General features: G+C 52.5%; 1 protein-coding gene across 2 annotated transcripts; it reads right to left on the bottom strand.

Annotated features, from left to right (window-relative positions):
- Positions 1-611: 611 nt before the first annotated feature.
- Positions 612-26,176, bottom strand: NDST1 (N-deacetylase and N-sulfotransferase 1; the record flags this gene model as incomplete). 2 transcript variants are annotated; one of them, XM_084252419.1, is made up of 14 exons in its annotated part: positions 612-731; positions 1,441-1,543; positions 3,422-3,531; positions 4,142-4,312; positions 7,032-7,206; positions 9,295-9,418; positions 10,865-10,961; positions 11,938-12,120; positions 12,941-13,069; positions 14,942-15,127; positions 15,821-15,975; positions 16,873-16,960; positions 19,386-19,880; positions 25,664-26,176. In XM_084252419.1, 14 exons carry the CDS (start codon positions 26,174-26,176, stop codon positions 612-614), a joined length of 2,649 nt encoding a protein of 882 aa, XP_084108545.1. The 2 variants fall into 2 exon arrangements, with proteins under 2 accessions (XP_084108545.1, XP_084108546.1); XM_084252420.1 differs by lacking the exon at positions 4,142-4,312.
- Positions 26,177-27,007: the final 831 nt, after the last annotated feature.

The raw sequence follows: 27,007 nt of genomic DNA, 5'->3' as shown, positions 1-27,007 counted from the left end.
TGTGCAGGTGTGAGCCAGAGTGTGTGTTCAGGTTTGACCTTTTTGGGAGGTGGCCACCCTCTCGGCCAATCTGGTGACTGTCCCTGGGCATCCAGCTGACCCCTCCAAAGGGTCCGACTCGAAATAGTCAGGGAAATGTCCAGTCTCACTCCCTGGTTTGGCAAAAGACCCAGCCGGGCTTCACTCCCTGGTTGTCTGGAGGACAGGGAAAATATGGCAGCTAATACTGAGGGAAACCCTGCCAGGGCAGGGGACAATGGGATGAAGGGGAGCGTGAAGTTGGCAGAGCACAGTGAGGGACAGAAGAGTCTCACGGACGTCCTCCTACCAGGAAGTGACCTTCCACCAACAGGAAGTGGCCGCCCATGAAAGGCTGTGAACGGAACGGACCTCTGGGGATCCCACTAGCCGCAGGCTCAACACTGGATGACTGGAGGCGCTCGTGGCCCTGCCTGGCCTCCTCTCCCGGCCCTGCCCGGGCCTTAGGGAGTATTGCTCATAAGCGCTCGGCCAGCCCAGACCCGGCTCCCCACTCTGCAGGTCTGTCTGGCTCAGCGTGCGACGGGACATCCCTGCCATCACAAGCATTCCTCTGGCTGTGGTAGCCATGGCTACCTGGTGTTCTGGAGGTCCTCCCGCAGCCAGGTGGGCAGCGTCTGGCCCATCTTGTACAGCAGCTTTGAAAGCTCAACATTGTGGTCCCGGTAATAGTCCTTTAGGAAAGTGCGGGACTGTAATGGGAAGAAAAAGTTGACATTGTCATGTGCTGGGTTGGGAGAGACCCTCCTCTTTAAACCCACCATCCTGTTGGCATCAGCCCATACACCTGTTAGTAGTACAACCTCTGTCAAAGTGAGAGCCTCCAAAAGAAAAGTTTCCTACGCAGGAGAAACACCAAATTCTTGTGAGAGGGAGAAAAGAGAATTAATCAAAACCGGAGCCAACAGGGAAAGGAAAGCTTGAGAGTCACTGTGTGTGCCGTCACCCCGTGTTCTCAGCACCTTCTTGCCCACAAGAACCTTCTCTTCATTACATGGGCCCAAATGCACCCCAGAGAACCCTCCTCACTCCAGCTTCAAGTAGCACCCCCCCATGCTAACTCCTCGGCACTGCACACACCTCTCCCTGCTCTAGCACTTGGTGCCTCACAGCTACTCCCCGCTGTAGGGGCCCACCCCCTCCTAGACTAGGAGCCCCCTGAAGGCACAGAGCATCTCTCATCATCTTGAGAGCCCCGGAGTGCTCAGCCCTCAGCAGGAGATAAATACCCATCTGATTGCATCAGTTCTGTCCTGCTGTCTCCTGGCCCATCTTCCCACAGGTTCCAGAAACGCCAAGGCCGTTATCACTCTGAGAGGAGGGTGAGGTAGAGCAAGACGCCCCCAGTATAGGGATCCCTGCATCTACCCAGCAACCCTAGGTCAAGTACACGCCACTTACATCCAAGTCCATCTCAGGGTACTTCCGACCCTTGCTTTTGCCCAGACACTTGGTTTTTCCTCCTTCAAGCAGTTGGCACCAAAATCCTTTCTTTGGATCGAACCTGTGGAGGGGGGTAATGTGTGTGGGTGGGAGCTGGGCCTGGACCATCCCTTCCCATCAACTTCCGCAGAGCCCAGGAGACTCCCAAGTGCATCCCTCCACTCTGGTGCCACCTGTATGTGAGGCCTGTGATTTGCCCCAGATTCCACTAACCACGCCCACCCTTCTTCCCAGCAGGGGGCAGCTCTTGTCCCTGAGCCCCCACTTCTCCCACCCACCCCAAGTGGGGGCACTTGTCCCTCCTACTGTGGTGGGAAGCCTCTTCTGAGCATTTACCAATTCAGGGGTGAGCACCATTTTTCTTACCCAAGAACCCAGGGGGTTGGAGTGTGGGCAGGGGGGAGCATGGTGGAGGTCCTTTTGTTTTTTAATAAATTATTTATTTTTCAAAAAACGCAGTACCTGCAGCTGCACTTAAGTATGTCCGTCACCACAGAGTTTCATTTTGGGAAGTAAATTTCACCATGATAGTGCAAGACTGCCTTTAGTTTTCAAAGTCATGCTGGGCCTTTAAAGACATTTGGGGGAAATAAGATCTGAAGCTGACCGGGGGGGGGGGGGGGGGGGGGGGGGAGGTAGGCATTTGGAATGCAGAATTCAGTCCCATATGAGGAGCCGTTAGGAGATTCCTGGGCATGAAGGCATCAGGAAAGATGTGTGTAGCAGCTGAGGAAGACGGGGTTTCTGCATGGGACGCACAGGGCAGGCACAGGTGGAGGTGGTGACCGCGAGGGTGTGGTGGTGGCAGCTATTACTCAGCATCAGCCTTTGCCAGGCACCGAGCCAGAGCTGCAAGGCAATGCTTCATTCAATGCAGTAGCTCTCAAGGTCTAAATTATCCCCAACTTACAGCTGAGAAAAGTGAGGCTTGAAGGAATTAAGATACTTGTCCAAGGTCACAAAGAAAGATCTGGGTCCCACCCCCAGAAGTCTCTGAGGCTATAACCCACACTTTGAACTCATTTCTGTCTAGAGGTGAGAAACAATGACTTCCCTCTTCTATCTTCAGTTTCCAAGACAGTGAGAACATTCCTGTTGTAAGGTTTTCCAAGAAGGTGGCCATTTGAGGTGACTTTATTCCTCCCTCTCTTGAGACCACCCTCACACAGCTGAGTGGGTGACGTGCCTTGAATGGCAGCCTTTCCCCAGCCCTGAGCCCCTACGATACAACCTGGCACTTACCCATCTTGAGAGGGCACTTTTGTGGTTATATATAAAGTCATAATCTAAGAGTAAGAAACTTTTGTTTGTGGGAATTAGGACCACTCATTGCTGGTTTACCTTACTTAGATTAAACACTCAGAAAATATTCAGCTCAGACTGAAAGGAATACCCAGGGGTGGGACTGACCAGAGTGAAACAGACTCATCGCCTCCTTTTCTCTTGAGTTAATACCTTTACATGACTCAAGTCATATTAATATTTGCTTTTCTACTAAACTGCCGTTGGAGACACACATACTTTCTCACATTTGCTGACTCTTAATTAATCTCTGTCTCTTTCATAATCATTCCAACCTTGGGCCTTTGGGGCCAGCTGCATGATCAGGAAAATCCCCATTGAGGGCCTCCACGGTGGCGCAGCGGGTTGAGCGCCACGCTGTGAAGCTGTCCACAGCTGCTGCAGCGCAGGTTCAATTCTCTGCCTGCCAGGGAGATGCCCACATGGCGCAGCAGACCTCTCCTGCCCCGCCTGCTGCTCCCCTCAGCAGTGTATTTTGGTCAGTCTGTCTGTTCTGCTCCCCACTGTCTCTGGTGAATCCTCTCACCCTACTGCACCTCTGGCCTGTACCCCAACTCTTGTATAAAAATAAATAAAATCTTAAAAAAAAAAAAAAAGAAAAAGAAAATCCCCACTGAAAGACCAAGGCAACACTCACGCCAAGGTTTTGTGGTAATCAATGGTGTTAGTCACCCCAAGGAACTTTTGCACTGTGTCCATCACTTTGGCAGGTTCTGTTCGCAGCAGCTTGCCATCCAAGACTAGAATCTGGCAAAAAAGGGAAGGGAGAAGGGGGTCACTCCAGTGGCAAATCAGCCCCAACCTTCTGGGCCAGCAGCCCCATCAGCAGCTGGAACTGGTAACAAAATGGGGACCCTGAAATTCTCTGGCATCTGCTTTCTTCTTCCCCTCTGGATGGTAGGAACCCTCAAGCCTCAGATTATCTCTCTGCCCTGTGGCAGCTGCCTCTGATCAGTGCAGGCTCACTTGGAGTTGAAACCACCAAAACCCTGCCCATCCCTCTATCTCCAGGACATCCCTCTCAGGCTTTCTGCCAAACTTCTGGCCCAAACGTCATTCTCCTTAAATCCTCCAAGATGTTCCCTGCCTAGATGTTCCCTGTGATCTGGCCCTGCCTATCTTTCCAACCAAGCTCTTTCCCTTCCCAGGGTTCTCTGGGTCTCCTTGGAGACAACAGAGCCTGCTGGGATGGTACAAGAACCTAGGAAATTCTCACATATTAACCTAGGGTGAACAAGACTGAAACTTTGGAAGGTCCTGAAGGTCTAACTCACCGATGACAGCATTTCTGGCCCTATGACAGGTGGAAGAAATTTTGGGGCTCTCTCTAAGCACACAAGCCAGGACAGGCAGCTACCTGGTTGGCATGGAAGGCGCTGAGCCAGCGCTCGATGTGGACGGCGTACCAGCCAGGGACCAGGCAGCGGTTCTGCAGGGCACGGAGCTTTGGAGATGCATCAGGCCCCGCTGTGATCACCTCATGGAACGTGTACTTCAGAGCCACTGGGTCATCGTGGGCTCTCTGATGCTGCAGGCAGAGCAGGGAGCAGAGGGTCAACATGTCCCAGGAGGGTTCAGAGGAGGAGACTTTCTGGGAACTTTCTAGGACAGGAAGTGGTCATGGACCCTGGGCAGGAACCAAGAGCCTGTGATTGAGCCCTGGCTCTGTCTCTCATTGCTGTGTGGTCTCAGGGAAGTCACTGGTCCCCCTGACTCCCAGTTTCCCCATTGTTGGGAGATAGGAATTACACAAAATCAGTTTCCAAATGCCAGTCATTTGCTTACAATCTCTGTGGTTGCTGCTACATCCACTAACTACCTGTATGTGCCAATATCAACACAATTCTCGCGACACTGACTCATCTTTCTTACTCAGAACAATTTATTTCAAAATAAAACTTACTATTGCCTCCATAAATGAAAAGCTAAAAATCCACTGTCATATACACAGAAGATAAACATTCGTAAAAAGAGACAACAAAAAATAAAGCATGTTCTCAAACACCGCCAGACACAGACACCTGCCACAGGCCCTATGCCCCAAGCTTATACTCCCTTTGCTGAAAACAGACCGAGCACTGTTAGAAGGGTCTTGAAAGCCATTTACAACAACCTGGGAATTTCTGCTTCACAGAATCAGGTGTTACAAACTAAATGTTTGTCTCGCCTTTCACATTCCTACGTTGAAGCCCTAGATGCCCCTAGTGTGACAGCATTTGAGTGGCACTTGGTAGGTAATAAGGTTTTAGATGAGGTAGAGCCCTCACTATGGGGTCCCTTCCCTTACAGAAGGGACTCCAGAGAAGCCACGCTCTCTGCCTACCACGGACACAGTGAGAGAGGCTCTGAAAGCCAGGGTGAGAGCTCCCACCAGGAACCAAACCAGCAGGCACCTTGACCTTGACCTTGGACATCTAGCCTTCAGAACTATGAGAAATAAATGTCGGTTGTTTAAGCTACTCACTTGGTGATATTTTGTTATGGCAGCCCTAGCAGACCAAGAGAAGGGTTGGGAAAGAACTAGAAAGGTAGGGGGCTTCCCTAGTGGCACAAGGGGTTAAGTCTCAGCATTATCAAGTGATCGCCAGCCACTGCAGCATGAGTTCGATCCCCGGCCAGGAAGGTGACCCACATGGCGCAGCAGACCTCTCCTGTCTCGCCCGCTGCTCCCCTCAGCAGTGCATTTCAGCAGATCCGCCTGTTCTGCTCTCTGCTCTGTCTCTGGTGAATCCTCTCACCCCCACCCCCACCTGTAGCCTACACCCCAATTCTTGTATGTATAAATAAATAAAAACAAATATAAAAAAAACTAGAAAAATAAATACTCCAGGTGTGAAATTACCTAAAATAATTCCATGGGCACTGGCACCTGTAGAATTCCCGAAGTCCAGAGAGCAGAAACCTGCCCACCAGAGGTAACCCTCAGCAGCCTCCACACCCCCACCAAGGCTCACACACAGCTGGGGGTTGGGACCATGTGGTGCGTAACAGCCTCCCACCCCACACACCCCAACCCCCACCAGGACAGGCGACTGTTCTTCCTCCCTTCCAGTGCCTTCCTGGTCCCTCCTGGTGGGAATTACTCTCCCTTCTTCAGAATAGGGTCTAGACATTAAAGACATGGGTTCAAAAAACCTGCACATGAACTTGAAATGGTCACAGGATTTGCTGAGCCTTGGTTTGTTCTTTTTTTGACCCTGTGAGAAGGGTCCCCCTGCCTTCTAAAGAACTGTGTGGACGCCAGTGAGGGGGCAGAGGCGGGGCAGTATCATCAGGAGAGATGGGGGACAAACTCCACCATGACAGCCTCCCCCCATATAGGCAGATAACTGGTCCACGCTCACTGCCAGGAGGTGGGGGCACAAGGGAAGAGAAAAGGCATCTGTAAGTGTTGCTGGCTTTCTTCTCCCAGAGACAAAATCTAGAAGAATGACATTAGTGGTAGACAACAAGCGAGAGGAAGAGGGGCGCTATGGCTTGGGAACGGGAACTAAGATGGTCTGCATGTAGCCTACCTCCCACTGGCCCTGAGGAGGCAGCATGGCGCCCCCAAGAGAAAAGGGACATTGGATGAACAGGATCCATGGATGGCACAGAGCTGCTGTAAGCAGTCAGGCCCCCAGCCATCCCAGGCCAGGGATCCCAAGTCCCACACTGGCGGGTAATCCCAGGAAGACTGGTGGGCAGGGGAAGAATCCCCCAAAAGGCTGGAGCTGAAGCTTTCCTGTAAGATCAATGAAATGGCACTTGAGAGAAGTGAAGGCGGGGCACCAGAATGAAAAGATAGTCTAGTTCTTCCACCATACGGCCCTGACTCTCCTCTCCCGTAGCAGTCAACCTCCTCACCTGAGCAAGGGAGTGACAGGCCCCCCTCTGAATTCCCACCCCACCCAGGGCCCCAGGGAGACGGCCAGTTAGCATGGGCCTGGGTCACTGTGTGCGGAATCTAGGTCTCATCACAGTGGAACCAATCCCTGCCTCTTGTTGATGTGAGAATCAGAGGCAGGACCCCTAGAAGAAGTGAGGAGGCAGGTGAGTATTGGGAGTGCTCGGTGTGGATTCCTGCCTGTCTCCTCACCAGGCTAGGAGCAGTGTGGAGGACTCCATGCTGACCCACAATGGCATTCAGGGCACCCAGCTTAAGGCTGTCCACAGCAGATGCTTAGGAAACACTTAATGAATACGTGAACAGCTGAGTGGCAGGGCCCTATGCCCCCACCCAGGGCCCCAGCCCAACCCCAGCTCACCTGGTACCAGGAATAGGCCCGGTCGGCGGGGTTGATGAGAATGGTCAGGACCTTGGCCTTGGGCAGCAGTGCAGCTGCCCGCCGGGGTGCCATTTCTGAATCAAAGTAGTTGGCGCTTTTCTCAAAGTAGAAATCAGAGGTGGTGTTGGAGGGGATAGGGAAAAACTCCATGTACCTGCAGAAAGCCCAGAGAGGGAGGCTCACAGGTTAGACTCATGAGCACCCAAGGAACACAGCAGGGAGGACAAGGGCCCTGAGGGGGAACTTTAGAAAGCAAGCAGAGCACAGGCTCCCAGCCAAACAGGTCCCACTGATGTGGGCTTCTACACGAGGCACTTAGCATCTCCTTTCTTGGAATTACAAGGAAGACCAGGGGGCCCTGAGAGGTACAGACTTTGGGGGTGATAGGAGTTGAGAGGCAAAGGAGGGGGTTGTCTCTCCAACCTCAGTGGGCTACTCCCAGTTAAACTGAGAGGGCCTAGCTCTGTCTCGAGGGGATGAACTAGGACTGGGATCAGCTCCACTCTGACCTGGGAGGGGAGTGGCCGCAGAAGGGGGACAGCCTTCCACCTCCCAAGCGCAGGACTCCTTTCCTGACTCAGTGTGGCATTTTCTAGGCTCCCATTGTGGCTCAGTAGACCAAGGGGGGGCGTTGCCACCTGGCACAGGTCCCACTGATGTGGGCTTCTACACAAGGCCACTTGGCATCGCCTTTTTTGGAATCCAATCTCTTACAGAGAAGACCAGGGGGCTTGGTGACAAAGACACCAAGCTTGGTGAACTGCCAAGCTTTCCAGATGACAAAGCTTGGTGAACTGCCAAGCTTTCCAGATGACTCACCCATCCCACCCGGAGTGATCACCCACACCAGTCCTTTTCAACCACCTCTGAGTTGACGGCCCCTCAAACCCTGCCCTGAGCACCTACTCATGCACAAGAGAGGTACAACTTTGGAGGTTCTGGGGAACCAAAGGCCACAAGGCCCACCCAAGTTATGGGTATAGGATTCCTACACTGTCCTGGGAGACAGAGTTTCTCCAGGATGCAACCAGACCCCCTATATCAGAATCACCTGGGGATTTGTGAGAATCCTCAACCTCACCTGAGACCTACCACAAAATTAAAATCTTGGAAACTGGGCTGAGGAATTGCTACCCCTCTAAGTTTTCTGGATTTTCTTTATAAAATAACATCTGTATATCCACAATACATAGTTTGCAATACCTAAGCTGAAAGAAATTCCAAAAACAGCACCTTCTTCCTCACATTTATAAGCATTGTCATCTGGTAGCAAAATTTGACTGATTAATCTTGGTGTAAATCTTCACAGTTTTTGCTAGGTATGTTAATTAATATATTTGCTACTGGGGTGCTCCCCCGGCCCTGCAGCAGGTGTTGGTAAGTGTATTATGCTGCACCCTATTACTGCTCTAACAGTCAAAATATGCTGACTTCCAGTAACACATTGGCTACAGTGGGTTTTAAGTAAGAGCCTATGGACATATTAGTGTTATAGATTAGACAGACAGATAGATGGGTTAAAAGACAGACAGGAGAGAAAAAAATACACACAAGAAAAATATGCAAAAACTACAAAAGAATATTCTACCTCGGTAAACCACTGACACAAAAATAAGAAACAAAAGTAACACATATGTAAGGTTAGAAAAGACAAATAGCAGAGAAGGATATAAGCTGAAAAATGGGGGAGTGAAAAATCCCTGTTCTGGCTCCTCATGCCCAGGCACCTCTGTTGGCAGGTCCTGGAAGGAAGCTGCAAGTTCACACACTACCCACCACCCCTGCCCCATCCATGCACAGGACAGGGAGAGGCCTCCCCAGGACCCACAGGAACAACCTGCTCAATGTAAGCCAAGCACAGCGGGAAGGGGTTGCTCCTGGGTCAGAACTTTTGGAGTTAGTCCCTGCTCTGAACTCAGTTCTCAGGGCCAGTGGCAAGTCCCTGTCCTCCTCTGGGACTCCAGATGTTTCTGTGCAGTCCAGACAGGGGCTAGACTCTGACTTCAAGCAGCCTCTGACTCCAGGCAACAATGCAAAGGGGCAAAGGCCTTCCTCATCAAGTGCCCTGTCTGTGATGAGGCTTCCACTCCATGACTCAAAAGTCAACACACTTTATCCCTGTTTACAGGAACTTCAGTTGCATGTTGAGTGAACACCAGCTGCTTCCTGCTGTGACCCACGCAGAACTCCCCCGGGGCGGGTTCTGCAACAGTCTTCCCATCCCGCAGTGGATGAAACTCACCAGTCGATGCCTTTGTGATAGTTGTGGCCATTAAAAAACTGGATTTCCTCAAATGTCTCGGTGCTGGGGTAGTTGCTGCTGAGGTCAGGGTGCATGCCCAGGAACAGGTAGAGGGCTGTGGTGCCTGCAGGACAGAAGGCAGCTGAGCACAAAGATGGAGTCTTTAAGTCCTAGGTTCTGCTCCTAGCTTTCCAGTACTCACTGAGAGACCCTGGGCAAGTCCCTAGCTTCTTTTTTTTTTTTTAAAGATTTATTTATTCATGCATACAAGAACTGAGGCACAGGCCAGAGGTGTGGGGGCTGAGAGGATTCACCAGAGACAGAGTGGGGAACAGAACAGGCAGACTGACTGAAATACACTGCTGAGGGGATGAGCGGGTGAGACAGGAGAGGTCTGCTGTGCCGTCCCTGCCTTCTGAGGCTTAGTTTCCTCATCCATACGATGAAGGAATTATAATAAACCCGGGGTGGCAAATACCCGGTGTTTGTGTGGACACTTCAACTTCTACACTCAGTGCAGACATCACTAATCAATCACAGCACTTTTCATCACTAAACAAGGACGTGGCCTTACAATGCTTCTCAGCACCATACTCCAGCAGCCACATTACCGACCTGTGTCTCCTCAAACTCCTGACTTGTGTCTCTTCACACTTGCTTCCAGCTCAGAGCCTCTGTCCTCTCTGAAACTCAAGTGGAGTTTGGAGAAAAGGGAGCTCCAGACCCTCCTGTCATTTGTTGTGGAATTCTTGAAGGGCTAAGAGATGTAGCTCAAATGCCTCCTCTTCTGAGGTCTTTCCCTCACTCACACCCCTTGCCCTATCTGACAGCTCAGGCCACACCTCTCCCTTAGGAGGCTCCTTTCTTGCATGTGAGCCTGACTTATTTATATGCTACAGTGAATGACAGAAGGCAGCTGAGCACAAAGATGGAGTCTGAAGTCCTAGGTTCTGCTCCTAGCTTTCCAGTACTCACTGAGAGACCCTGGGCAAGTCCCTATCTTCTTCTTCTTCTTTTTAAAGATTTGTTTATTTATGCATACAAGAGTATGCATAGTAGAGCATAGTAGAGTTTGCTAATTACAAGTATAAGCTTTGGGTTCATACAGACTGGGATTCAACACCTGGATCTGCCAGTTATTAGGGGAAGTCCTTACCTGCTCTTAGTTTTTATCTGCAATGGCAGTACCTATTCCTGCCTTATAGGGTGTGAGATTGGCAAATACTTTGCAACCAAGTCACCACTTCTCCCACCCACGCCTCTGGCAGACAAGATTAATTGATCATGGTTCTCCACATGGAACCAGTTTTGCCTGGCACTGCTCAGACCTGCCGAGTAGCTGCTCTGGGCCTCCTGCCCAGATGAGGACACAGGTAGTGCCCCCTGAGGCTATAGTTCAGACAGAATTCTATGCCCACCCTCCACCCCTTCCCACCTATGTACTCCAACTTTACCGCCACTTCCTGGGGGAGGTGGACAATTATTAGGGAGTGGGCCCAGGGTCAGGTGGCCCCAGAATTCTGGGCTGAGACTGTAGGCGATGGAGGCCGGTCACAGTGGAGGGACCTGCCTGTTTTCTGGGGGCCAATGATGAGGAGCTTTGGGAAGCGGTCACATGTCTTCTCCTTAGACCAGATGTCTTTATGGCGCTTGTCCTCACATGGGTCCTAAAACAACAGTAGAAGGAAAGTCAGGGAAGCCAAGATCCAATAAATGAACTCCAGTACACATGGACATGTGGCGCTTAAGCCCTGACAGGCACATAACTACACATGTCCCTGTCACATCCCCGCCTCAGCGGTAAATAGTTTAGGCTTAGGTACTACCGAGTTACTATAGCCAACTTAACAATGGTTCAACTTAGAATTTTTGACTTTATGATGGTGTAAAAATCATATGCATTGAGAAGAAGTAGAACTTCAAATTTTGAATTAAAGCATTGCCTTTAACTTCTAGTATAGTATTCAGTAAATTACATGAAATAGTCAACACTGTATTATAAAGTAGGTTTTGTATTAGATGATGTTACCCAGATATATAAGCAATTTAAGTGTTCAGAGCACATTTAAGGTAGGCGAGGTTAAGCTCTGATGTCCTGTAGGTTAGACATATTAAATGCATTTTCAATTTGCAGTAATTTCAATTTATGATGAGCTTGTCGTGACATAACCCTATCATAAGTCTAGAAAGATCTGACAGTGGAGTCACATGCCGCAAGCAGACCACATTCATACCTACTTCCAATCTTTGACCGCCCCCATGGTCAGACACACCCAAGAATGGGCCCTAACCCTCCCTGTCCATGGCTCAGATTCTGCAAGAGATAGGGGGATGCAGAAGCTGGCCTGGAGTCTAAACAAGGCCCAGCAGCTGCCTTCTCCATGTACCTACACCACATTCACTGACAATTTTCAATGGTGCTTTTTTGGAGACTATGCAGGAACATGCATGTGATGCCCAGGGTGGAGGTGTGTGTGTGTGTGTGTGTGCATAAGAACCGTAATGAGTGTGCCCAAGCTGGTGAGCCAATGTTTACCCCTAAGTCTACCCTCAAGAGCGAGTCCCAGGTGGGAGGGCCACGCCCATGTCTGGAGTACTGGGCAATCCATCCCAGCTTCCAGGCCCCCATGCCCCTACACCCACCTGCCAGAGAGGGTCCTTCTCCTCTGAGAAGATCTGGAAGTACTTCTGAGCCAGCTGCACAGGGGGTAGTGTCTGCAGCCGGAGGTTGGTCCAGGAGTGCAGGAAGCGCACCAGGTGCTTGAAGGTGTACAGGCCCAGGCGGTCGTTGCCATAATTGGACAGGTGCGTCATGAAGATGCTGATCTGCACCAGGGTGGGGGTGGGAGGCAGGGGTTGCTTGGCTTCAGAGTCACCTTCACCCCACTTCCCACCCTTCAGCTTGCAGGGCCCTCAGATGACCAGTCCAAGGTTCACCTGGGTCATCAAAGTCATGGCATGACCCAGGTGGGGCAGGGGCAGCAGAGGCGGGTCTGCCAGCCAGGGCTATCACAGCCCGGAATGGGAAGCTGCCCTGAAACACAGCGATTTGGGTGTTCTCTAGGGTTTTGGCAAAAGGGGCGGGAGGTGGTGCATGGAAGATAAGGAGCACAAAGTGACTGCAAAGCTGAATAACACCATTTGATATCTAGTTAATATCATTAAAGCATGAATGACTATTCTCATTTTATAGACAAAGAAAGAGGCCCAAAAAGCTCAACTAATAGCTTAAAATGTGTGTGAGTATATATATTTATATATAAAGTTTAATATATCATACCTTAAAATACTAATAGTATATTAGTAGATATTGATCTGTAATATTAACATATACCTTCACATATGAATATTCATTATGTGTTCATACATACATATATGTACACACACACAATGATAGCCCATAATACATACAACATATAAAGACTGGAAAAAGAATCCAGACACAAATACTAACGTTACTGTAATGAAGAGCAAGATTATGAAGGGAGAAAGATAGCTCAGATTCTATCCAAATCATGCAACAGAGGAGTGACAAAGCCAGGCCTGGAAGGTGGGCTTCCTACCCCCTGGAAGGCCCCCACCCTGCCTTGGCTGCACATGGGCTGTCCCAGCCCCCCACAGCACCAGTTGGGGCTGGAGTACTCACAGGGTTGAGAAGCACAGTGAGGAAGAGCTCGCCCCCATTGATGATCTTGTCCAGCTCACCAGAGCCCCCTGGGTACTCGTTGTAGAAGATGGTGTGTGTGAAGAGGCCACAAGTCTGCCGTGGGAGGACCTGGAGAGGGAGTGGGAGGACAGAGCAGTGGCATACCCAGGCCTGGATCATGGCAGGGAGACCCTTCCTCAGAGAACGACCAGGGGTCTCCTCTAAGAGATGGCCTCCCTTGGGGCTGCACAGCCCCAGCACCGAGGGTCTTTGGCCTAGACAGGGGCCCATGAGCCCAGAGGCCCACTGCATGTACTCCACTGCTAGTCTTTGTACAAAGGAACAGAGGAAGAGACAGGCAGGGACACCTGGACTGTCTGCCCAGCTAGAGTGCTGGCCCTCTCTAAGCAGCACCCCCAGCCCTGCTCTGCAACGGCTCTCACAGCATCAGCGCCCGGCCCGCCAGCCCTCCTGGGCATGCCCCAATTGAACTGCTTGCTTCCCTGTCTCTTCTCATGAAACTGGGCCCCAGAGAGCAGGGAACGCGCCTTCCCTGTCAGACCCTCATCCTGGAAGTAAAACAAGCACCTCATACTAAAGAGGATGCATGGATGGACGGACAGACTAAGAAGTAAATGCATCAGACCTGGCCTTCCCACGGTTGCCTCCTTCAGGTGATGATAACTCATCCTCCCAGGGGCTCAAGCCAGAACCTTGGAGCCATCCTCAACTCGTTTCTCCCCTTCACCCTACATCCAACTCATGGGCAGACAGATTCTGTTGGCTCTAACTCTTAAGTAAGTGAAGGATCTGATCACGTCCCCACACCACATCTTGCCCTCAGCCACTGTCACCTCTGAACACTGCACCGGCCTCCTAACTGAGCTCGCTGCTTCTTGCCTTGTCCCGAAGAGTCTGCCCCACACAGCAACCAGAATGATGGCAACCCATTAAAAACACGAGTCAGGTCACAACATGTTATTCAAAACCTCCCATCTGAGACTAAAAGCTACAGTCCAATGGCTTTACATGGCCACGCACAACCTGGCCCACCCTCCTTGGCCTTCTTTCCCACAGCCTCCTGTGCACGCGCTCTACTCCAGCCTGATGGTGGTCCACTTAGCTGGTCCTCAAACGCTCCCCGCACCAGCCTACCTCCAGGCCTTTGCACTTGTTTCTCTGCCTTGAATGCTCTTCCTCACAGAGCAGCATGGCTCATCCCCAAGAAGGGCCCCCAACCACCTCGAAGCAACTCCTCTTCCCAGGCACATCTCTCCTCTGCTGGCACTTAGCACCACTGGACCACTACACACTTTGCACAATTAAGAATACACACTGTTGGGCCTCCCCGGTGGTGCAGCGGTTGAGCGCTGGGTTGCGAAGCTACCCGCAGCCTCTGCAGCGCCGGTTCGATCCCCTGCTGCTCCCCGGCCACCGAAGGAGGGTCCCACATGGCGCGCAGACCTCTCCTGCCGCCCGCTGCTCCCCTCAGCAGTGTACTTCGGTCCTTCTGCCTGCTCTGCTCCCCACTCTGGCTCTGGTGAATTCTCTCACCCTCTCGCCCTTCTGACTGTACCCAGTGCTTGTATAAATAAATAAATAAATCTTTAAAAAAAAAAAAAAAAAAAAGAATACACACTGTCTCCTGCCCTGGAATGTCCAATCTGCAAGGGCAGGGATTGTGTTGGTTTTGTGCACCTTTGCATCCCCAGTGCCGAGAAAAGGGACAGACACAGAAGAAGTCCATGAAAACTGTTTAAATGAGCAAACAAATGACTGGCACAGAAACCCCTTTAGAGAATGCTCATTCTATCACCAAAGCTCAGAAGGAGCTCATGAGATGGGCATGTCGCCTGGCAGCCACCTTCCCTGTGACAGAGCTTCAGTTGCCACAGCGGACAGCAGAGACAGCCCTGAAGTCCCTAACCAGCTCACTGATGCCATGCTTCCCAGGGCAACAAGCACACACCCCTCCGGGGCTGCCCGCCAGGGCCCACTCACCATGATGCCATTGTGAATGAAGCCACGGCGGTAGCGGGCCGGCTTCAGGTGAGGGTACTCCTCTGTGCTGGTCACACGGATGCCCCACACCTGCTTCCAGGCCTCATACAGCTGCACATGCACAGGGTACACACCCGAGTGGTGGGGCGCCACTGCGTACCCCATGTCGGTGGGAATGCCATGCTCCTGGGGAGAGGAGGGCCAGGGTAGGATAAGCATGGGATTTCTTCCCCTCTGGGCCTTCTTTCCCCTTTATAGAATGGGAGAGAAATCAAAGACTAGAACCGCAATGCTATGGGTCCATGATCTCCAGTACAGGTGGGACGTTAAGGCCCACGGAGGGAGCCTCGGGATCTCAGTATGGGTGGCTGGGCCAGAACTCTGACTCTGCCCTGTGTGCGTGCCTTCTAGCACCCCCGCTAGAGAAACAAGGAACAGGCTTGTCCTGCCTCTCTGGGCCTCTTCTTATATTTTAATCCTGCCAGGATTCAGAATTATTTCACATATTGTAACATATTACTCAGGGAAAAAAGAACTTGGCTGGTGGGCCCAAGCTGAGGATACAGACCCTGTTCCCGCTCAGCTGAGCACCTGCCCCAGTCTGAAGGTAAGAGGTCGGCCTTCAGAAACAGGCAGGCTTGGATCTAAGTCCTTGGGACCCCTTAGTGGATGTGGCTTCCCTGAGCTCCAGCCTCTTGTCTAAGAGTCAGGCTATCAATACCCGTCCCTGGGGCGCTCTAGGAGACGTGAGCGAGACAGTGGGTTTCAGGACATTCATAAAAAGCTGACAGACCAAACTACAAAGGCAGAGAGGCTAACAGCCCTGTCCCAGCCCGGCCCCTCGCCCGCCCGGGACTGCCTATAGGGAATCTTACTCACGACAGCGAACTTCTTGTTCAGGGCCATCTGCTCAGCCAGCACTGATTGGTTGTGGAAAAGGTGGGGCTGCATGTGGCTCCACATGTGGGGGAACCACCAGAACTCCTTCACATAGGACAGCAGCAGGTCGTCCCCAGCGTCCTCGGCATCGGTACCTGCGCAGGGCACAGGCAGCTCAGCCCGGTTGCTGTGCCACCCTCCCCCCAGCCAGGGCACAGACGGCTCACAGCAGGCACCTGGGCTACAGCACGGAGCATATGGGGTTTAGGGGGCCCTGGGCTGGCCTAGAGTGTGGCCTTGACTCACTGGTCTCCCCACGTTCTCCCCTCTGGGCCCACAGGTGCATGCGTGTCATGTGGGGTTCGGGGGCAAAGATCTCAAGGGTTTCTTCCTGTTTTTCCATTGGGCCCTTTATGTTTTACTTACTGATTTGCAGTTCTTTGTATATACTAGATCTTTAACCCTCTGTCACATACCTATCACCACAAAATATCCCATATGCTAAGGCTGAGAATATCAAAAAATGCAGAGATCACCCAGAAGGGTTCAGATTGGGCCTGGGGACTATTTTGTACATTTGGCCCCAAATTGTAGGCTAATTGGATTTTGCCTAGAATTCAAGAGCGGCTGCCATCCTGGGGCCCGTGCAGTGGGTGGCCAAGGGTGCACGCTGCAGTGAGGTGCCCGAGGGTGGCCAATGAGAGCCAAGACTAGAAAAATCAACCAGGACAGTGGTCACCTCTGAGGTGGGTACAATTATAGGGTGTTTTCACATCCTATAGTATGTATTTCTGTTCTTAAAACTCAATTAGTTTTTAAAGCATAAATGCTACAATAACATTAAAAGGTGGGATGGGGTAGAGATGAGAGGGAGAGGCGAGTGTGGCTTCTGTCCCGATAGATTCGCTGGGGCTGGTGGCTCAGGGAGGCCACAGGGGTCAAGACACCCTTAAAGCAGGCCACTGGCCCCTGGCTGCCCCCTGACACTGTGCTCTAGGGGTCCAGTGGCTGAGGATCCCTTGGAAGTTGCTGGGGGCAGAGTCAGGCCTTACCTGTGTGGAAGAATTTCCCTGAGTAGCCCATGTTGAAAGTGAAGTTGGGGATGTGTGTGCGGAGTTCGTTCTGGGTGTCAAACAGGGCCTAGGAAGGACAACGGAGGAAAAGAGCAGTGTGAGAAAGCCAAGAGATCCCCCTCCTTCCACCAAGCACCCCGGAGGGTGTGGCTGCTGCAAGACCACTGACAAAGTCTGCCGGGGGTCAGGGGGAAGAGAATGCAGGACTGTGCCTGACGTTAGGATGGCAAAGACGGCAGCAGTGGAGCCCTGAGGCCTGCACGGGTCCTTGAGGAGTGAGGAGCTCTAGGTGATGACGTGGGTCCCACACCCATGACGCCAGACTGCTGCCCCCTCCACAGGCCCCAGCAAGGGAAGGCCCAGGCCCTAGCCCAGTTCTGTGGCATGTCCTTCCAAAAAGATTTGTAACTTCTCCAGGCCCCAGTAAAGTGTGGGTGGACACAAAGGTGTGGTTGGGAATCAAAACATTCCTACGCTAAGAAAACTTCAAGCGCCCATTATGTCATGAAAGCACTTTGCAAACTCACACTCCTGGTCCTCTTGCACTTCCACTGGCATCTCACTAAGGCCACGCACGCCTGGGAGACAGGCAGGCACCAGCTGTGCAGCCTTGGTCAGGTTACCACATCTCTCTTAGCCTCAGCTTCCTCTTCTGTGAGACGGGACTCGCAGCAACACCCGACCCACAGAGCTGCCATGAGGATCAGATGAGGCCACACAGAGAAAGGACTGAAAGCAAATAGCTTTGAGTGGGGCACTGGCCAAGCCTCAAATAAATTTGGTTACAATTGCTGCACAGCCCATACAAGCTAGTATGGCGACCTTCGTGCTCGGAGAGGAAGGCTCTGTGTAGCTGGTGCATGGGGTTAAGAGAGAAAAAAAAACATCTCTGCCCTTCCTGATGGTGGGCCATTTACAGCAAGTGGGAGCCTGGATGGTGCTGCGCTTACTGTGCCCGGAGTGCTCGGGAGAGCCGCCTCTCTGTAAGAGACAGAAATGGCACAAACGTCTTCATTATTCTCACTCTAAAAATGGGGGAAATAAAAACCAAAAACAACAACTCTGAGGGTCAAGAGGGACATGGTGAGCCCATGGTCTTTGTTCCAGGTGGAGTCAATGCTGGCCTAGTCTCAAGACTTACTCTGGGCAAAAAGCTAGGTTACCATTGGCGAGGGCAGGTGGGGCCACCTACCCCACATAGAAAACACAAGTCTACTTTGCTGGAGGTTGGTCATAGCATTATGTAAAGCCTCAGAGCTGGAAGGTTCAATGGGAGTCATCTAAAAACTTCCTTTCAATGGGACAGCCGTGGAGGGGCTGATTCTCAGGAGGAAGCAGGATGCATAGAGGGGCCTACCTGGCCCACCAGCTCTAAGCTCTGTGAAACTCCTGCTGCACCAGGAAACCTCCCATCTACCCCATCTTGTCATTTTACCACTGAGGCCCAGAGATAGGAAAGGACTGGCCCAAGTCATCAGTCAGTCAGGGTGAAAGTAAAATCTAAGTGCAGGTCTTGACTCCCCAGACAGTGCTGAGGCTCTCAATGCCAGCTGCCCTGCTCTGCACCTCTGGATGGGTAAGGAAGGGCAGAGCCCACAATTGCCCAAGGCAGAAGGCCGCACCCCACCCGGCCTTGCATCGGGTGGACAGAGAACACAGCATCCAACCCCAAATCACTCAGTGAGAAAGGCATTCCTTCTAGAAGTCTCTTCTTCAATTGTCCACCTCACTTCAAAAAGAAATCTCACTTCTGTGCTAATATGTTGCTGACATTTGCTAACACTGCACAGTTCTCTGTGCAGTGGCCAGGGGCAGGGCCAGGACCAGGGGCAGGGCATCTAGAATATAACCCCCTGTTTTGTTTCACGGGGCCAGATGTGACGGCTTCTCTGCTCACAGCAACGCTGACTTCTCCACTGATGCTAGCGATGCTTCCGTGCAAACAGCTTTGAGTGAAACAGCAAGAAGATGAAAACCATTTTAAAGATTGCTTAATAGTCTTAACTTACAGACTTGTCTTTAACAGCGATAGTTGACATTTGTATAAAATTCTGTGGTCTGCAAAATGCTTTTATACAAAGTTTAGTTTGGTAAACACTTTTTGAGTTAAACACATGCATTCCACTATCAGTTAAAATATGCCTTCAGCCTGACTCAAGCTCTAATTCTTATTTGAAGAGATTTGTGGGAGCTCTGGCACTGACAGAAACATTTTTGGAGAGTTAAAACCATGTCTGGATGAAAAGGCAGATAAATGACCCTCCTCCCATCTCTGTTTCAGTGACTGGGTCTCTTCCTCCCTAGAGTGACACACTCCAGATGCAAAACCCCTCCACATTCACTATGTCGGCAGAATTTTAAATGACACCGACATCTACTAAGACAATGAGTGAAGCCAACTGACTGAGGGAAGGGCCGATAGCCCGGGTGGACACAGACAGCCACGCCAGAAGAGGCTCAGAAGGCTGGACCTGCCGGGCGCTGGGACATACCTTCACGTCCTCCACCTTCATGCGCGTGCCCTCCTTGCCCACAAAGATGTCATCGATGTCCACCAGGATATAGCGATCCAAAGGCAGCGACAGGCGCTTGCCAGTGAGGAAGGCCACGGCGTCAACAAAGACAAGCTTGTGCAGCCAGAAGTTGAGGTTGTTGCCGAACAGCACGCGCTGGATCCCATCATGGAGGCCCAGGTCCTGGACCACCGTGGCATGCAGTGCGGCATGCAGGCCGGCGTCCGCGCCCAGGTGCGGGATGGACTCGGACGAGCGTGTCTTAGCCAACAGCACCGGCTCATAGGTGGAGTGATTCGACTGGAATACCGTCCAGTCCTCGCCTGGCAACACGCCCTTCTCCACCTCACTGGGCCTCATCACGTAGAGCAGAGGGGACTTGGGGTTGATGCTGCAGTCCTTCAGGCCCAGGTTCGAGTGCAGGAACAGGGGGAAGCCCTTGAGCTGCGCGCTCAGCAGGCTGTTCTCGTTGGCCTGCAGTGGGGGGAGTGGGTATCAGATCCAGAACCCCAGTGGCCACAGGCTCCCAGGGGTAATATCACTAATGTTCACTCACATGGAAGCTGCCCATCTCCCTGTCTCTGTGCCAAGCAGTGGAAACCAGCTCCCCCACCAGAGACCATACCAGCCACACAGGACGCGCGCACCAGAGCCAGGCTGTTTGTGACTGTGCGCTGCCCTCGCAGGGGTGCTGCTAATCCTCACGGTGACCAGGTGGAGGGGTGGCTGTCACTGCCATCTCACAGAGGGCACCTTGCCCAGAGACACAACGTCACTGCCCCCAAACCACACACTCCAGCAGCTGAAGCGCATGAAGTCTGCCACTAGGCTGCCTGGTATTGGGCAAGTCACACAAGCTTTCCGTGCCTCAGTTTCCTCTGCTATAAAATGTGGGAAGGGATGAAAACTACCTCCTGGGGGTGGGGGTGGTATAGCAGGGTGAGTGTTAAGGCCAGCAAAGTGCTCAGAACAGAGCCAGCTCATTCTGTCCTCATGCCAGCCTGGAGGGCAGGCTCCTTTGCTATGCCCTTCACAAAGGAAACTGAGGCTTTAGGAGAGTACTGCCCAAAGTCACACAGGGATCAGGAGGACCCCAATTTGCAGTCAGAGGGTCTGAGCCTGGAGTCCATACACTGGGCCTGCCTGGGGTTTCCAAATGGGCTTATGCCACACAGCCCTGTCTTCAGGAGAGTCTTGGGAAAATGCCAGTGGAGAAGAGATCAAAGAGGAGGTATCCATGGGGGCGACAGGAACAAAGACACTCAGCATTCCCACCCCCCCATATGCCCCCAGCACCCTAAGGCCAGTCGCTTCCCCGCCCCAAGAATCTAGCTCTCCATGCCTCTCTTTTCCTTCCAGGGTCTGCTGCCCATTCCTCGGGGATCTGCCGACAGCACCCACAGTCCCCTTCCCTAGGCTCACACCCCTGCTCCTTCACACCACCCTTCACTCCCCGAGTCGCCTGCCTCTAGATGTGGTACAATTTGTTCTTGTCCCTGTGCCAGTTCCATTCTGTCTTGGCCTGGCAAACTCCTGCTCATCCTTTAAAACCCAATGCATCACACCCTCTTCTCTGCACTGACCACCCTGGGACCACAGCCTCAGTTGCAGCACTTCTCACCCTGAATGCTGTGCTGCCCGCTCAGGTGCTCTCTCCCATCAGTCTGCACCCTCTGAGGGCAGAGGCTATGTTATCGCCACCTTTGGATCCCTGCTACCCAATCCAGGCTTTACACCCAGTGGGATCAAACACATGTTTGATAAGTGGATTTTTAAAAATGATGAAAGGACAGCTCCCAGCACCTGGTACATGAGAGCCGTTTAATAGAGGTTTCATTTGTTCACCCACAGCTGTTTTCCACACCAGGCACTATGCAAAGTGTCAGGGACACAAGTGAGAAAACACAGACTTGGTTCCCACCCTCATGAACCTTAGAGTCCAGCAAGGACGAGAGACTTCAATCAAAACCATAAAAATAAACATAAAACCTCAGTGTGGCTCTGCACAGCGGACAGTCACAGTTCTAGAAGAATAGATAACTGGGTATAACCAGCTGGCTCACGAAAGGCTTTCCAGGAAAGGGGCTTTTGAATTAAGATTTAGAGAATGAATAAACATCAAGTAGGAGGGAGGTAAAGGGCCAAGTTCAAAGGATACCAGTGCAAAGGCCCAGTGCAGAGTGGTCCGGAGGAAGAGGAGGAGATGAGGCAGAGAGGTCAGCTGTGGCCAGAGCTGCAGGTCACTGGAGGCATGAAGTGGCTGGAAGCAGCCAACAAAGACCCATCAAAGGGTTTTGAAGAGAGAGTGACAGGTTTGAATGTGCATTTTAAAAAGCTCCATCTGGCTTCTGAGTGGGGAGTAGGTGGGTGGGGCAGAGCAAGGATAGAGAAAGGTCACCCAAGGGGAGAGGGAAGCACGTCGCAGCAGGGACCTGGAGAGATGGCCAGGGGAGGGCTGAGTTGTCCCCAAGCAGAGCTGCCTCTGCTCAGAGCGGGGTTATTACTCATCTCCTCCACACACGAGCATTTCTTTCCAGTTTCCATTAAGGCACTACACGGCCCTGCCTTGAGAACTGTGATAAGAAGCCTGCTTTCCTCATTCTTCACTCACTAGGCGCACCTGCCGGCTGCCCCCTCTGTCCTGAGCCCACCTCGGGTATTGAGGGTCAAAGCAGAGCCTGTTCTGAGAGGCCACATCCCCCAGTCCCAGGCTCCCCACCGAGTCAGACCAGCTCTGGCCCCAGATGGGAATGGTTTGGGCTGGGTGAGAGCTAGGTGGTGGGGGTGACAACCTTTCAGGCCAGGTCTATCATCTGCTGTGTCCTGGGAGACCACACTGGACCACATGCCAAAGGGGGGAGGAAGGGAGGTGAGGACAGGGAGAGTGGATCCCATTTCAAAGCCCCGACCTGGAGTTGACTGCCAGAAACTCACAGCCCAGCCAGCTGCCCCAGCTGGAAGATGTCAAAAAAGGGAGAAAGCCAAGTGGCTGATCGTCCATCCCAGTTGGCAATGAAAGGAACCAGCTGGGGACAGGAAGGGAGTATAAGCCTCACGTGACTGAGACTGACCCCCATCTCAGTCTCGCCCCATGGGAGGGAATCCCTCCTGTCCTCAGCATGAAGGATCTACTCAGTAGACACCAAGCTTTCCAATGGGCTCATGCAGTCCAAGGAAAGAAACCTTGATCCAGAAATCAGAAGGCCTAGACTAGTCTAAGATGATGACCAGCTGGATGACCCTGGAACACTACATCTGTTCTCGGGGTCTCAGTTCCGCGTCTAGTCATTTTGCTCACCTGGGATTAGGTTAGCAAGCATGAGCATGTCGGCTCTGATTTACAGCTGTCACTCTACACACCCATTCAAAACTTCTGAGCCTCCACACCTTGGTTGATAATAAAGTGCTTGCTTTCCACGGAGAATTACACACAGTCAGGCCTGCAGAGCAATAAGCTCGGGGTCAGCACATTGGAAAGGCATAGGAAAAGAATCTGGGGAGCCCTTACTGCCCTCTGCCAGGATGTGCTTAGTCCCAGGGTCCCTAGAGTTGTAAGTTCAAACAGGGTGATGAAGACCTGAAGTACCTCACGGGTACATGCTGGTCTGAATCACAGACAGACAGAGTGCTACCACCTGCGGTGTTTGCTAGACATGGAAATGACAGAACGTGGCAGCCGCCATTTATTGGGTGGCTGGTACCAGGCCTGCACTACTGCTTCCCACAGTGTTTTGTTTGAGTTTTAACATGGACCGGCAAGGCAGGCACTGTGATTTACCCCCTTTACAAATGGGTCCCTCTGCTTAAAAGTGCCCCCAAAATCTGGGTTTTCCAGACCCTGCACCCACACTGACCTAGGAGCCCAGCATCAGTGGGACTGGAAAGGGAGTCTCCAGATCCCGGGAGTGCACATGCCCTCCAGCTCTGGCAAGCCCAGGGCAGAAAGGCTGCAAAGAAAGTTGCAGCCTGACCACCAGAGGGCGCCCGTTTGAGCAGAAAGTCCCAGACCTCTTAGGCAACAGGAGAAGAGGGCCTAGGATTGTCGAGAACCCACAAAGTGGGACTCTGCAGGCCCAGCCTCTGCAGAGCAAAAAAATTGGGGCCAGATAGGATCCAAGCTCTGTGGTACCAATAGTGTCAAAGGCCCCATACACTGCCGGGTCCGCAAAAAGACAAGGAGCTCAGTGTGCTGGATGTGACCTCTGATAGAAATTCTCCTAAATAAATAGTATTTGAGGCTCCTGCACTCATCCCACAGTGATTAAATCGAAGGCACCCAGAGCCAGACTGCCTGGGCTCAATTCTAGATCTGTACTAACTAGAGGGGTAAGCCAGGGCATGTTTCCAACCTCTCTGCCTCAGTTTCCTTCTCTCTTAAATCAGGATGATACTCACCTGCCTTGGAGGATGGTTACTAGTATAAAAGGAACTGTGGCAGCTTGTGGTGGTGGGGAGCACCCAATAAATATGAGCCACTGTGACGTATCTCAGGCATGGCTCTGATTCAATATAATGAGGTTCATGGCAGGAAGAGGAGCACAGTTCAAGAGAAAAGAAAACAGAGACATGACGGCAGCCTGGTGTACAACACTGTAAAGCCATAAACCAGGACCACATGTCCCAGAGGCTGCTCTGTAAAAAAAAAAAAGGGGCTCTGCGAACAGGCCAGCTGGGGACAAACCTCTGCTGCAGGACTTGTCAGGGTCTTGCGTTTCTGGGCCCGCACAACCTTTGTAGTGGCAGAGCAAGCTGCTACACATGTGTGTGAAAGAGCCTGCTGAGGGAAACCCTTTGCTCAACGAGTTCCTCCTAGCACCATGCACAGGGCCTGGCATACAGGAGTGCCCACAAGCACTGGGGACCAGGCACGGCTACTTCTGCCACATCTGCTCCTCTCCTCACTGATGCTGAGCAAGAGCCTGCTTCATGAGCTGTGCACGCAATGTCCCTCAGAGAGCCACACGCTCTGCCCCTCCCCACCTAATAGGCATGTACCAGGACGCTTCCCCTGGCCATCCTATCAAACAGTAGCAAGGCCCAAACCCATCACCCTTCCGCCCTTTCCCTGCTTTAGCTCTCTAGTAGTTATTGCCATCTGCCATGTCATGTGTTTATTTGCTCACTGTCACCCACCACACCCGCTGCCATGCAGTGGCAGCTCCACGAGAGTAGTGACTCTGCACACCTCCAGCAGTGCTGTCTCTGGTGCGCAGCACAGGACCTGGAGCAGAAAGGGTGCCAGTGAACATCTGCTAAATGCAGAAACAAATCCCCCCAAGCACCCACGGAGGCCCTGCCGCCATCTGCTCCCCGCTTGCAGGCAGAGTTCTCTGACAAGGCCCTGGATGCCCAGCCCGGCCAGCCCAGCCTCCCTTCCCAAGGACAGGTTCTCCATGGCACTTTCAGCAAGATCCCCGCAGCTGTTCTGGGGACAGTGCAGATCCAGAGCAGCTTACTTCCCCACTGAGTCCCTCTCCTCTTTCTTTCTTTTTTATTTTTTTAAAGATTTATTTATTTATTTATACAAGCACTGGGTACAGTCAGAAGCCCGGGAGGGTGAGAGAATTCATCAGAGCCAGAGCGGGGAGCAGAATAGGCAGACTGACGAAGTACACTGCTGAGGCGAGCAGCGGGCAACAGGAGAGGTCTGGGCGCCATGTGGGACCCTCGCTGGTGGCTGGGGATCAAACCAGTGCTGCAGAGGCTGCAGGAAGCTTCGCAGCCCAGAGCTCAACTGCTGCGCCACGGGAGAGGCCCCCCTCCTCTTTCTTTCAGTGCAAAATGGCTCTGACTTGACAGGTGCATCACCTCCATGCCCCAATCCAGCCGAGGGGACAGGGTGCCAGATCCAGAGCTCCAGTGATCTACTTCTCTCCCCCTCACTGGCTGCACAGCTTCAGACGCGCTACTGAAACCTGCTGAGCCTTGGCTTCTCTACTACAAAGTGGGGACACACTCTATCCTTAGGGGCACTACTCTGACAGGTTTCCAGGGGCCTAGCACATGTGTGCCAGACCCTAATTCCTCTGCTGTGCTCCTGACAAAGTTAATACTAGGTGCGCAGGAAGAGCCAGCACTGTGGGTGGCAAGCTCTTCACATCAACCCCTCGTTTGACCTCACAACTACCCCAAGTGGGAAGCACTACCCTCACACCCACTTTTCAGGTGAGAAAAGTCAGACAATCAATCAGCCAGGATGGAGAAAGGTTCAGAAGCAGCCAGGACGCTGATCTTCCTGGGGCCCGGCCCCTGCCTACCTTGAAGAAGCCAATGATGCCCACGCCGTAGGCCACACAGTATTTGTCCAGCAGCTCCCGGTTCCAGGAGTCCAGGTTGACATACTTGAGGATGTTCTCATAGATGATGAGGGCGAAGCGGCCACGGCCCTTGTCGGTGAGCGTGGGCATGTCACCCTTGCCTGGGGCGATCTCAGTGCGGTACTTGAAGCGACTGGACTCCAGGATGGCCACCACCTCCTGGCCCAGCTGCGAGTACAGGCTCTCCACAAACACCAGCACCAGTGGGTCCGTGCGGGAAGGGGCAGCTGCCTGCATGGGCTTGAGTGGCAGCAGGCGGCTGGGGGCCACGGGTGGTGGGTCCCCAAAGTCAGGCTCAGCAGCTTCCGCTGAGGGCTCCAGGCCCCGCTTCCAGCCGTACAGGTAGTAGGCCGAGACAAAGACACTGAACAGGCAGAAGATAAACAGCAGGAACAGGACAGCCTGCGGGGACACGTGCCGACACAGCCTGCGGAGACGCGCCAGGGAGGGCATCCTGGCCCCCAAGACCTGGGCCACTGGAGGCTTGGCCTGCCCTGGCCACCCCAAGGCCCCACGAAAGGGGAAATACCAGAGTTGTCCACTGACTAACAAATTCACAGAGACTTAGCAAGCAAGGTCCTCAGTGGGCAGTGGGAGTGGAGGATCTGGGCCCCTGGCCCTTCCTCCCAGCCAGGGGCACAGTCCACAGGCTGGTTGCGCTCCTTCCTTCCCCTGCGCCCCTTTATGTCACCATGGCAAACCCCCACGTGGTCCTGTGCACAGCAGAAGTGCCCCAGGGCGTCAGCGCCTCCTGGGGGGTCTGAGCAGCAGACAGAAGAAGACTGGGCAGGCTTCGGGGTGCTGCATGCTGTTCACTCTGTGGGGCCTCTGGGGCCAAGCTGTAGAAAGAAGAGAAGAATCAGAAATTAAGACTTGGAGAGTCTGATGAGCTGATTAGCTGGGTACCCTGATTAGCTGGACCCACATTAAACATAGCTTCCCAACTGGGGTTTAGGGCAAGCTCCTGAATCTGAGCCTCAGTTTGCCCATTTGTGACAAGGGGCTGACAATAGCGCCCACCTCACCAGAGGCTGGGGGATTAAGTCCAATAATGTGTGTAAGTCACTTAGCACAGTCCCTAGCATATGGTGTCTACAACGGCAGTTGCTATTTGTTATCAGAGGACAACACTAAACCAAGAAAACTCCAGAAGGACAAAGGGAGACAATAAACATTTGCAAGACCTGGGAACTAACAGTGGAATTCTAAATTAGGACCTCCTCATCTTCCCTACCCATTTCCCTCTCTGATCGAGCCCAGCAGCCTCATCTAACAGATGAGAAA

This window comes from Talpa europaea (assembly GCF_964194135.1).
Source record: "Talpa europaea genome assembly, chromosome: 13".
In the NCBI taxonomy this organism is placed as follows: domain Eukaryota; kingdom Metazoa; phylum Chordata; class Mammalia; order Eulipotyphla; family Talpidae; genus Talpa; species Talpa europaea.
Note: the sequence above shows the minus strand (reverse complement) of the source record. Positions and strands in the feature narration are given on the sequence as shown.